Source organism: Lycium ferocissimum, chromosome 6 (genome assembly GCF_029784015.1).
Source record: "Lycium ferocissimum isolate CSIRO_LF1 chromosome 6, AGI_CSIRO_Lferr_CH_V1, whole genome shotgun sequence".
In the NCBI taxonomy this organism is placed as follows: domain Eukaryota; kingdom Viridiplantae; phylum Streptophyta; class Magnoliopsida; order Solanales; family Solanaceae; genus Lycium; species Lycium ferocissimum.
In genome coordinates, this window is record NC_081347.1 from 13,513,297 (window position 1) to 13,526,919 (window position 13,623).

The 13,623-nt window shown below is 37.9% G+C and overlaps 1 protein-coding gene across 1 annotated transcript; it reads right to left on the bottom strand.

Moving 5' to 3' along the window:
* Positions 1-629: 629 nt before the first annotated feature.
* LOC132061130 (protein SENSITIVITY TO RED LIGHT REDUCED 1-like) lies at positions 630-1,183 on the bottom strand. Its single transcript, XM_059453996.1, has one exon. The coding sequence runs from the start codon at positions 1,181-1,183 to the stop codon at positions 683-685; it is 501 nt and encodes a 166-aa protein (XP_059309979.1). The 3' UTR covers positions 630-682.
* Positions 1,184-13,623: the final 12,440 nt, after the last annotated feature.

Genomic DNA, 13,623 nt, shown 5'->3' on the forward strand with positions numbered 1-13,623 from the left:
AAACTTGTGCAAATCCCTCACTAGTCTTACCGCTTAGCATATCAGATAAAAATTCTATTTCAAGATACCTGCAACACAAAAGTTAAAAAGATATATCTTTAGGGATGAAGTACACCTTACCTCCTCTGTTCCTTCACTCAGCTCTATCACTCTAGAGTTTCTTGGAAGTAAATAATTTCAAAGTATATACTGTGCATAATCTAACCAACAAAATCTAGATTCTCCCAACTAGCACTTAAAACAACCACATGTGTAAAGCACATCTTATGACGAGGAGAAAGAAATGAAACAATCATACGCAGACAGAAAGTAAAGGGCTAATGACTTAAATGATATGCTAATCAGCAGCACCTTTGTTTCCCAGAATCAATAGAACAACAATAGAGAACTGTATTTTATAACAAATTGAAAGTTCAGCATCTAGTCACACATCCGAGTACCTTTGCATATCTAACCAATAACGTCCTGGTTTATCAATGTCATTGTTGGGATCCACGTCAAAGAAATGCCAGGCAAATCCTGAGAACAAATTGGGATACATCTGATCTTTGCTAGTTTTTATGTCAATCTCTGTTGTGAATTCAGGGATTCTCTCTAAGCGTATTAACGTTTCTAGATTATTCCGATCACAGAGTGGCAGATTGATGTAGGTATCGTGAAATGAGTTTGTCAGCAAAAAAATCTAGTTAAGACAAGATGAAGACCAGTTTGCTCCCAATAGGTTGCCAATAAGATAATAGTAAGGACTAGGCATGTAGAACAGTGTTGGTCTCTGAGCTTTCCTCTTACAATTTTCATCAACGGTGAGAACCTCAAGACCTAGTTCCTTGAAAACTGTGATGTCAGATGGAGACATGACAGGATCGTATATTTCTATATTGCCAATCCAATTGGAAAAATCTCGTTTTAGTAGGAGTACTACGGCAAGCTGAAATTGTGAACTGAAACTGTATTCGATACTTCCCAAACCATATATTACCACCTGAACATGTGAATGGGAGCCTAAAAGGCGAAAGAAATGTTTTTGGATTGCCTCATTCTGTTCGAGATCCAAGCGCATTCCAGCATAGAATTCAGAGTTCTCAACGTTCTTCATCATCAGTTCAACCTCTTTAAGCAGCCTTTTTGCCTCATCTTGTATGTGAAAATCAGCATTTGATTCCAAATTGTCACCGCAATTCATCTTTACAGGTTCAGATTAACGTTGGCCTCTAGCAGTTTAAACACTGTATGAAACAGCTAAAATGTAGCAACTCTCTCTTGTGTTCTGGACTTACTACAAACCTGCAAGTCTAGAATACAAAATCAGTAGCAGGCTGAAGTACTTTACAGCAAGAAAAATGCATTTCTCATTATCTGCAAGTGTATAACTCAAAAGTACAGAATCGCTAGCAGGCTGAAAGTAGCTTGTCTCCTAGAAAAACATATTTCTCTAAATCTTTAGATATAATTGCTGCACATCAAATGCCGCATGTTTGAAGCCAGAAAAATTTCGAGAAAACAAGTCAGTTGACATCTTCTCTATTATAAGTTGGTTCAAGTGATATAAAAGAGTGCCTAAGAGGAATATGAGCATACCCTCTTTTTCTAATCCATTCAGAACCAATCACGTAGGATTTGCAATCATTCAAGTACAAATATAAGCTCTTCTGAACTCAATTTCTTCTATCTAGGTGTTTCAGTCACCTACTTTGACTGTCAGTACAAAGTCACAAAGAACTCCGCATCAATGAAAATTGATACTCTGAAGTGCCAAATCACAGATCTAATTCAAAGAGAAGAACATGAATTTTATTTTTCTAGAATTTCCTCTTTCAGTCTAAAGTATAACAGTGTGTATTTTCAACTGGATAACAAACAGTTCAACTACAGCAAAACAGTTGCTCTTCTGGACTTAAAATGAAGTGGCAAGAAAGGAACTTTTGAACGCAACTTTAGGACGGTGGAAAAACATAATAAAATGCTAGCTCCTTCAAACGAGTTCAAACAATCACTATTCGAGACGCAATTTAAAGGAATCCACAGAAAACACATACAACAATTTAGTTTTACAAACTGAGGGGAAAACATAAATAAGAAAAATGAGAGCATAAAGGAGCCCCTATTGCATCTGGATAACAAGCCGTTCAACTACAGCAAAACAGTTGCTCTTCTGGACTTAAAAAGAACTGGCAACAAAGCAACTTTTGAACACAGAAATTTACAGGACGATGGAAACACATACCGGAAATGCTAGATTCTTCGGTCGAATTCAAACAATCCTCAGACAGCACATACTACAAATTAATGACATGATCTGTTTGGAGCAACTCTGCTAAACTGAAGACATGTGAAAGTATCACAAACACTCATTTAAGTTACATTCGGTGTTTAGGTTATGTCCTTTACACCTAAGTGATGCAAGATAAAGTTGTGACCATCTATTTTATGCCAATGTGAGCTTGCTCATATTTCCAGATCTAAGCCCGGATAAAGGAGGAAGGTTGTGGTAGTCTAGCCGCCAGCATAAAACTAGCCACATTATGATGGTGAGTGAGGATTTAGGATTTGCAATCATTGAGTACAAATCACAGATCTGAACTCAATTTCTTTCATCTAGGTGCGTTTCAGTCACCTACGTCGACTGCCAGCACAAATTCTCAAAGAACAATGAACTAGTGAAAATTGATATTCTCAAGTGCCAAATCACATCTCTGATGCAAAGGAAAAAACATGAATCTTATTTTTTAAGAATTTCTTCTTTCCGTCTGATGTATAATAAAGTCTGTATTTCATCTGGACAACAAGCAGTTCAACTACTGATAAGAATCGATTTGGGGAAAACACCAAATCAATCACAAAAACGCGGAATTAAAGATAACGAGAAATTGGGGATGAGAATTGAAGAAAGGAGATGAGAAATAGAGGATAAAAGCAAGACCCAATGAATAATGAACCATGAAGCAAACCTAAAAGATACGAAACCTAGACCTCTCAATTTGATTCAATTCAAAGAACCTATGCTATTTGAAATCAAGGCAAAGGAAAATTCAATTGAAATCCACAAATGAACAACCCTTCATGAAATCAATGGAAAAATGGTTCAAGACCAACAATGGAATCCACCATTAACTAAGCTAACCCTAAACAAATTATCACTCTTTAGAGTATTCAATACATAATTCATCCAATCTAAGTAATGAAATAAAATACAAGCTATATATACAAGCTAAGTAAAGTTAAGAAGTAATAGGTAATTACAATGCTACCCCTTGTTGGAAGAAGGCCTGCTTCTACGGGTTGTAGCGTAGTCTTCTAATTCAAGAATTGGCCTTGATACCCGCCAAACACGCCCCTCCTTGCATAGATGGCCACAATCCTTCAAAGGAGGATCTCCATAAATGGGGAAAGAGTGTCATCACTCCATAAGGTTACATATCACATTATAGCCTCCAAAAGAGACCAAATGCTCAACATTACCAAACATCCCACTAGGTTCATCATTCCCAATAGTCATGTCAATATCAACTAACGATTATCTATAAAGAGAGAAGGATCAATTATCATTGAAAAATCAAAGCATGCAATTCCATTCTCATAAAGACAACGGTCACTTTCCACAATACTTTCATGCACACGACTAGGCAAATGATCAATTGTACCAATATCATCACTAAATTGGTCATTAAGCACATCACAGGTTCCTCAAATAGTGGATTTTCATAGCAAACAAATTGATCAACACAAGCAACCACACTACTAGTTGGACGCAAATTGATCTTGCTAGAAGAATCAATTCGGTCATCGCTAGGATCAACTAGTGGGTGTCCTAACATCTCATATGACAATGTACTAACATGCAAACTAAGAGGATCAACACTAAGCGGACACAACTTGAACTCAAGAGAAGAGTCAAGATAGTCATCAATAGGATCAACTAGTGTTGGACCATCCATTTCAACTACATTGTCAATTGTCATTATAGCACTAGGCACATCACAAGGTAAAGACTCATTAAGCTCACATAAGGCTAAGCTATCACTCACACTCAAGTCAACATGCTCATTCACAAGAATCGGGAGTGTCAAGATTAGCTATTTTACCTCAAGTGCACACAAAGTATCTTCTTTACCATGGTTCTCAACTGGGGAGCCCATTTGCTCTTTCGGGAAGCTCTCCACTACCTCTTGAACTTTTAAATTTTGAGGCTCAACATTCGGTTTGCTTCCAAGAATACCCGCACTATCAACAAGACCACTAAAAGGAAAGAAAAGTTACAGTGGTTAGATAGAGTTTGTGACAACTCTCTTACATCACTCCTCACATCCTCTCCTTTTTCCTCTCTAGAGTCGTCACTTTTCGCTCCCTTACTCCTCTCAATCTTTTCTCTCTCAATTTCATGGAGTTGGGACAAGTGTCACATTTCTTTAGAAGGGTTGGGAAAACCCTCCATCTCGTTCTCTTCCTCTTCTTTATCTCCCTCCCATTGTTTGAGTAAAGGCCCCAACATTATGTGCATTTCTTCTAATTTCTCCTTGTACTTTAGCGAAGGATCGGGACCCCTCCACCTATGGCAAGTACGGTTAGAAAGAGAGGCATTCCATCATTGTCCACTACAAACTCATGCCACCTTCGCCCAAATGACACCCTATGCTTTTGGAACCAAGGATTACCCAAACACACGTGCGACAATGGTCTAGTGGGAGTATATCACACCAAACCTCTTTCTTCTTGGTAGTCGCCACGGGTAAAGAATACCGCGCTCCTATCAACCAGAACCCTCGTGAATCATAGTAAGTGGTCTTGTTTCATCATACATTCTATACCCAACCGCGCAACCGCTCGAGGTGCAAGGTAGTTGCCATAACTCCAATCATCCAACACAAGAACATACCCCGCACTACTAAGTAAAGTGATTTTTGTCTCAAGTATTCGCCTCTCCTAGTCATTTCTCACTTGGAGATCTTGCATGCCCTCTACTTCCTTCACCTATCAACATTCCTCCTAGCATCCACACCATAATCGTGAAAACATGGCATATTCGGCCCTGGGATAAGAAGCATGGTTCATTGTATTTCTTGAAGTAGAAATGTATACTCTCTTCTCCTCCTGGACTACTCCTACTCGAACCAATCCACACACTTATACCATTTTGCTTGGAATAGGAAGTATCACAAGGCGATGCACGTGAATATCTATTAGAAGACCCCTCGTAAGAATTATATGCAAGCCCATTATCTTCACAAGCATACTCACCACAAGGTGCATAGTCAATAGGCTTATCATCAACACATTCTTTCCATTCTGCAAGTTCCCACCAATTGGTTCATATCGAGAAAGTGCGAGAGCGAGTATACCTTAATCCACCCCCATGTCCATGCGTGTAGGATGACACTCTTCATGCTCGTATCCACCATAGGCTTTCTTTATCATACCCATCTACTCCTTCTTCTTCATAAGCCTCCCAATACAGTGTTGCCCTCACGATTGTCCCTGAGTAGTATTCTTCACCCTCGTACAAGTTATGATCATATTGACCATATTCTTCATTCGGTCTATGAAACCATCACCATCATATTCATTGTAAGAATAGTGATGCTCATATCCCATGTCATCTCCCTCATAGCCTCCGTCACCTTCATAGTCATATCCTCCATTGCTAGAGGCATAACCCTTCAAAATCATCTTCACAAGACTCGGAAGCTATGGATGACATCCTTATCTCTCCTTCTCTTTATGTCTCCTCTTCGTGTACCTACAAAATGAGCAAACAAGATTAGTAGCAAAAGCTCCTCACGTCACTCGCATTTGCACTCAAACTTACCTCTCAACCTAAGCTTCTTCCAAGGTTGGTCAAGAACCCTTTTAATCCAAATCAATTCACAAGATTGCTAACCTTTGTGGAGGAATAGATTCTTGTTAATCGAAAGACTAAGACTCGATAAAGCAAAAAGGACTTGAGCCAAGAAGATTCAACGATATCAAAACGAAAAAAAAAAGCTTGAAAGAATTGGCACGAATGAAAAAACGGACTCAAGAACTAGCATACACAAGTAGGAAAAGTACTAAATGCACGCTATTGAAGGGAACAAGAAAAACGAAATGCGAAAAATCGGGAACGAAATAAAATTTCGGCCCGGTAGGTGATAACTTGAAAACACGGCCTCGAAGCCCCAATTGATCTAAGGTATCAATTTGAAACAACTAAAATTTTTAAGTTTCTATACTCTTTTTTTTTTTTTTTTTTTTTTTTTGTTCCCTACCCAAAAGAATAGGGATCACTTTCAATCAAGGCTCAAGAAATTTTGAGGAATGAAATGAAATAAGGAAGGAATCGAAGTTTTGAATCAAGATAGGTACCTTAGAAAAGACGACTAGCCTCTCACTAAATACGGTCCGTGTTTTGATATACGGTCCGTATTTGTGAAATACGACTGGACCCCAACAGTAGACGACTGACCCTTTGAAGTTTACGGACCGTAAAGTGAAATACGGGTCGTAAACTTAAACCGTATTTAAAGATTATCCCTAGAGGCAGAATACTCAACTTTGGACCCTTCTTTTTACGAGTTGATATACGGTCCGTAAAGTGAAACACGGTTCGTAAACCTCAACCGTAACTAAGGATTATCCTAGAGGCAGAATACTCAATTTTGGACCCTTCTTTTTACGATCTGATATACGGTCCGTAAAGTGAAATACGGCCGTATTTAAGGATCCTATTTTCGAGACAGCCGAGCTCAACTTGAGGACGACTTTTCACGTTCCACTTTACGATCTACTTTACGGTCCGTATAATGAAATACGGGCCGTATTTAAAGATATCGTCCCAAAACGTTGACTCGTTAGACGTTTCGGTGAATATTCTTGTACCTCGTTTGCCTTCGGATTTGTGTGAGATTTTCTAATTTCCGACCTCTCGGGACCCCTCTACCTTGTATTTACCCTTTTTGCCGGAAAACAACTTTTCAACTTTTGACTTGGATTCCTTGGATCTAACTTTCCTTTTTATTTTCTTCTTCACCAAGAACAATGATGAACATTGAAGAACATTCAAAAAATTCAATGTGATCCAAATCAACTCGTTTTTGCTCCAAATTTCAGACCTAAGCTCCTTATCACTTGGAGAACAAAGCCCAATATTCAATTTGCCTCAATTGCTTCTCAATCACTAAACTCACTTTTGAGTTCTTCAAGCTTTGATGAACCTCTAATGGTGGAAACTTCAATTCTTACCCAAATGGCTTCAATTTTCGTTTCTAGATGTTTTTCACCACAACAAACTCAAATCTAACTTCAAAAACAACAAAATAACAACACAAAATAATTTTTCGAATTTTTTTGATTTTCAGATTTTTTTGATTTTTTTTTTGATTTTCAGATTTTGAGCCTAGGATTAGAAATTGTGGGAACAATCTCTTAGCCTATGCTCTGATACCAAATGATAAGAATCGATTTGGGGAAAACACCAAATCAATCACAAAAACGCGGAATTAAAGATAACGAGAAATTGGGGATGAGAATTGAAGAAAGGAGATGAGAAATAGAGGATAAAAGCAAGACCCAATGAATAATGAAGCCATGAAAGCAAACCTAAGTATATGAAACCTAGACCTCTCAATTTGATTCAATTCAAAGAACCATGCTATTTGAAATCAAGGCAAGGGAAATTCAATTGAAATCCACAAATGAACAACCCTTCATGAAATCAATGGAAAAATGGTTCAAGACCAACAATGGAATCCACCATTAACTAAGCTAACCCTAAACAAATTATCACTCTTTAGAGTATTCAATACATAATTCATCCAATCTAAGTAATGAAATAAAAGACAAGCTATATATACAAGCTAAGTAAAGAAGACTAATAGGCAATTACAATGCTACCCTTAATGAAGTAAGGGCCTTGTTTGGCTAGTCTTCTTAATGTAGTCTTCAATTCAAGAATTGGCCTTCAATGGCCAAACACGCCCCTCCTTGCATAAATAGCCCTCTAATCAACCTTGCATGCATGGCCTTCTTGCAAGCATAACCTTCTTTGCACAAATAGCCTACTCCCGACCTTGTCCAAGTTTGCACATGTAGCCAATTTGCAGAAATGTCCCTATTTGCACGTTTGGCCACTTTGCGCATTTGGTCCCTTTTCTAGTAGCTTCTTCTTCAAGCCTCGCCCAAGCCACCTCCCACACATCATAGGCCTCATTGTGGGCTTGTATGGGCCTCCAAAGGCCTTCAACGCCATCCTTATCATCCATGCCGCTTGTAGAGCTTGAAGTTCCATATCTTGGCCTTGGATGTAAGTCTTGAAATGAGGTGTGCCAAGTAGGATCGTATCAACTACAGCCAAAAAATGATGACATAAAGAAAACAAAGGAACTTTTGAACACCGAAAATATAGGACGATGGAAACACATAACAAAATGCTAGATCCTTCAGTCGAATTCAAAAAATCACTATTTCGAACGCAATCCTCACAAAACACATACAACAATTTAATTTAATTAGTAAGATGAGAGTATAACGGCACCTCTATTCATGTGATTAAAACGGTTGCTCTTCTGGACTTAAAGTAAAATGGCAACAAAGGAACTTTTGAACACAAAAAACTATAGGACGGTGGAAACACATAAGGAAACGATAGATCCCTTAGTCGAATTTAAACTATCACTATTTCGAACGAAATCCTCACAAAACACGTACTACGTCTACAATTTAGTTTTACAAACTGACGAAAAAACATAAATGAGAGTATGACGGAGTCTCTAACTAGAGCAAATTAAACAGTTGATCTTCTAGCAACAAAGGAACTATTGAACACCGAAAAATTATAGGACGATGAAAATGCATAACGAAATGCAATGGTAGATCCTTCAGTCGAATTCAAACAATCAGATTTCGAACGCTGAATCCTCACAAAACACAAACGTACGATAAAATGAGAGTAAAAGAGGAGATACTGACAGCAACAAAGTCGGTAAAAATGTTCCCTTAAATGGTGCTTCACGTCAAATCAGAGAGAACATTTGAGTTGCAGTCGATTTCACCTTCAACAAACTTAATATAAAATGAAATCAAAGGATTTTGAATTTGACATTTTGTTTGTTGTGCAGAGAGTAGAGTAGTTGCGCGCCTTTGCTTATTACGTAGGCTGCCACATGGCAAGTATTAGGCTTACGTGGTATGGAGAAAGCGCGCTAACACGAAATACTCAAGTTGACAATTAAAATAAACTTTACTCCATATGAAATTTGAGAAAGTAAAAAGACTTACTTTTTGACATATCAATTCATCTTATGCAGAGTATCAAAGTTGCTTTTATTTACTTACTACTACCTAATATAAATGAATGCCTGTGAATGCTGTGATATTTTCACTTTTCCTTTCGTTTTCTCTTTTTATGGTAAAACAATGAACTTTTCATATTATAGTTTGTCCAAGCAGATCATGTCATTAAAGCTAAAATTGGGATGTTATATTTAAAAAGTTTTGAATTAGGGAATTGTGTCTTTTTCTGTATAGATTAAAAAAAAAGGTGTCATATATAATGGGATAAAGGAAGTAGCAGATGTTATCGGCAATACAGTGCAATGTCCGGTGTTTAAATTATACTTATCATTTAATAATTACACCCAAGTGATGCAAGATAAGGTTGCAATATCTGTCAATTCTCAGGAGGAGGGTTATGGTAGGTTGATCGTCAATGTAAAACTAACCAATTCATGATGATCACTGAGGACTTCATAGCCGATCCCAACTTATTTGAAATTGGAGCGAAATTATTATTACTGTTGTAAACTACACCATGCAAGACAAGGCATGCATTCTCTTGTTCCAGCATGTGGAGAGAACGGATTTACCTCTTTTTAAAAGGAAGTTGCGACCATTAGGTTGCAATTTTATATCTCTAATTCCATATTCCCATTCAATTGTCATTTACATTAGTCTTGTAACGACCCATTTGGTCGTTATTGCGTTTCCGACCCTTTTGATCCTTTTCCGAGTTTTATTAGCTCATATTTGACCCGTAGGGACCATTGGCACGCTTCCGAGGTCATCGGAGTTGATTTGGGTAAGTTTTGGGGAAATTTGGCTTAAAAGCGAAAAATGGTTGACTCAAGTTGACTTTTGGGTAAACAGACCTTTTTTGAGAATCCGTCGATTCCGAGAGGTTCAGATGGAATGTTAGAACTTGTGTGCATATTTTGTTCGTTCCCAAGCACTCGGGTGCCTTTTGAGACTTAGGTTGGAAGGTTGGAAGGTTAGTTTTGAGGTATTGGGGGTTAACTCAATCAACGAGACCCCCGATGGGAATTCCGAGGCCACGAGTGCGTTCGCAGCGCGTTTTTATGTATAGTTGCATATTTGATTTGTGAGCAGCAGGTATCGAGTGTTAGTCGGGACTTCGGGTGAAGTTCATAAAACTTGGACAGTTTCTAGTTTACTGGTGTTCGCTTCCGCGACATTGTGGAAGCAGTGGACCGACCGCCGAAGCGGTCTAGACCATTTGCAAGGGACAACCAAAGTGGTACCCTGAGCGCCGAAGCGCGACCACTGAAGCGGTCAAGCTAAGCGCCGAAGCGCATGTCGGGCAGTAACTGAATGGTTTAAGTGATAAAAACCCCTAAGTCTCTAAACATTTCCCCATTTCGTCTAAAGGCTATTGGAGAGGGTTTTGGAGTTCTTGAAGAGGCTAAGCTTTGTGGTGAGTTTCCCCTACCTTATACTTCATTCCTTGATCATTAAATCACCATAGAAATTCATGGTTCATGCTAAGTTCATCAATAAGTTGAGTATTAATAGTGGGTTTTAATGGGTTTCTTGGTTATAAATATGAAATTAGTGGTTGGGTTAGCTTTATTTAGCATGGATTTGATGAATATAAGCTATAGTAACATGTTTACTTCTTGATTAAGGTCTAATTGTTGAATTGGAAGTTAGGGATTACACCCAAAATTGGGGTTTTAGCCTAGAATCCGAATTTGGGTAAATTATTATTATTCTAGCTTGATATTGATGGGAATTGATCACCTAGAGCTTTAATTTCATGTTGGAACCTTTATATTCCTAATTTCACCCTTCTGGTTCCTAAAACCCATTCCATAGGTCGGGAATTTGGGTCTTGAATAGAAGTAGGGCTTGATCAATGTTCATCTTGATTCTAATTTCTTGATTCAAATATGCTTAGACTTTCATTATCTCGAGGCTCAAAGGAAAGGGAAGACTAAGGTGTGATTGTTGGAGACCTTGTTATTCGGCCTTCTAGGTAGGTTACGGTTTACCCTATGGTGAGACTTCGATTAGCGAAGGATATATTTAGACAATATTGTCGGAGAATGCATGTAAACCTTCGGGTATGAAGTTGGGTTGGATATTGTCTTAGGTTGGGCCTTGTTGTGTGATTTGGGGCTAGCCACCTCGTTGCGTTGTTGACTTATCTTGTTCTATTTACTTATTGGCTCGTTCCCACGTTGAGAGATCGGATATTGGATTATTGGTGATTGGAGATGTATCAAGGCTATGATATTGCGGTACTTTACTTGATTAATATTGAGATGAGAATAGAGATTCCATTTGCGGCTTATTGTGTAGCCTTATCATTGATATTACTTGTGTGCCCCGGAAGGTATTGTTGAGAGTTGTGATTCTATTGTGGCTTATTGTGTAGCCTTATCATTGATATTACTTATGTGCCCGCAGGTACTGTGGAGAGTTGTGATTCTATTGTGGCTTATTGTATAGCCTTTTTATTGATATTGTTGTTGTGCCATGTGTGGTACTGTTTGAGATTGATTTGATTATTGATATTGCACTCATTCCTTGCACGCATTCTCATCTTTCATGATATACTGTTGAAACATCGATGATATAAAAGGAAGCACATTATGAGAGCCGGGCTCGGTTGATGAGAGTGACATGAGGACCGATGTCCGATGTTTATCCCGGAAAAGAGGTATGAGTCTTTGGCAGCGATTACCGAGGTTGTTGCCGGAATCGTAAGGGTACATGAACTTCGCGGGTCCCCCATGGGTTGTGCTGCCGAGATGTGATGTTCCATCATCAGAGTACATGTGTACGGTGCATATGCATTGCATTCACACTTCATACATTATTGCATTGCATTGTATCATTTGGCTTCCTGTGATTTGGTGTGATATGTACGTATTATGATATACTGGTTCCGAATGGATATACTGAGATTTGGCACAGTTGGGTTTAGATGCTATAACATAGGTGATGCCTCGTTATGATATGATTGTGATATATTGATTCGGGTTGGATATATTGAGACTTGGCACAGTTGGGTTTAGATGCTATAACATAGGTGATGACTTGTTCTGTGGATATAGACTCGTGTTGACTTATACTTTGTTGATTTACCTGTTTGTATTAATTTATTGTCTTGGTATATATTTAGCTAATCTTAGTCGGCCGATGATACCTACCAGTACGTGTTGTTTGTACTGACCTGCACTTGCTGCATTCTTTTATGAATGCAGAGTATCAGGTGGGATCGACATCTACCCCTCCTGGTTGAGAGCTCGAGGCTGCTGATTTGAGTCTGTTGGGGTGAGCACGTAGACGCTTCGCTACTCGAAGACCCTTCTTTTATTATGTCTTACTTTGCTATTCTGAGACATATTTGAGACTATTGGTGTATTATTAATGCTTCTAGACTTATAGATTTTAGTTAGATACTCTTGTATGACGTATTAGATACTGGGGTGGTTTTTGGATTTACTTCCGTACTTTTATATATTTATATGTCAGACTCACGTTACTTTATCTTCTTCCGCTATTTATACTGTGTTTGTGAATGTTGGGTAAAGGGTTCGCCTTCCTAGAAGGAATAGGTAGGTGCCCGCGCGACCTTATGAAATTGGGTCGTGACAAGTCTCCTTGAATCAATTGTCTACTTTAAGTTTTTATTTCTAAGTGTATATACGTGGCCATGAATTGCATATTGTTATACGTTAATCACATGACTATATTAAATTAAGTGTTTACATTTAACTTTGAATTGGTATAAAGGAAAGTACTGATACTTAAATTGTTATTATTTGTTGCGGCAGGATGTGGGGTATTTCTTCTTTTTTTGTGTACTGGAATAAAGTAGAAAATAAGTTGTCCAAGAAAATAATAAAAAATATACATCGCAAACGGTAATAATAATGTGTCTTGTTTTTTCTTTTTCTTGATGGAAGTAATTCTTAATTTTGCATGGAATTTTTTTTTTAAAAAAAGGTAGATATAAAGGAGTATTAATTTTTTCACCTCGTGATTCCTTGGTATACGTTTTGTCACTAGTAATATTCTGATTTCAATAAATCAAAGTGCAAATTGTTCCTCAGAATAAGTTCATCATAAGTTGCACAACTAGTTACTACTCTTCTTTTAATTCAATTAAACAGCAGATACGCGATTATTTTAGAAGTAAAAGCCCCAATCAGAGAAATGCAAGTTGCTCTCTAATTCTTTTTTTTTTTTTTTTAAAGGAAATGAGCCAGGACTACACTGAGATTTGCTACTACGACACTGTTTGCTTTTATTAAAACTAACAGTTTGAATTGAATACATATTCGATTATTACTCTAGAGCTGAACTCTGGATAATTAAGTTTGTGGTTAACGTGGAAGTCACTGATTG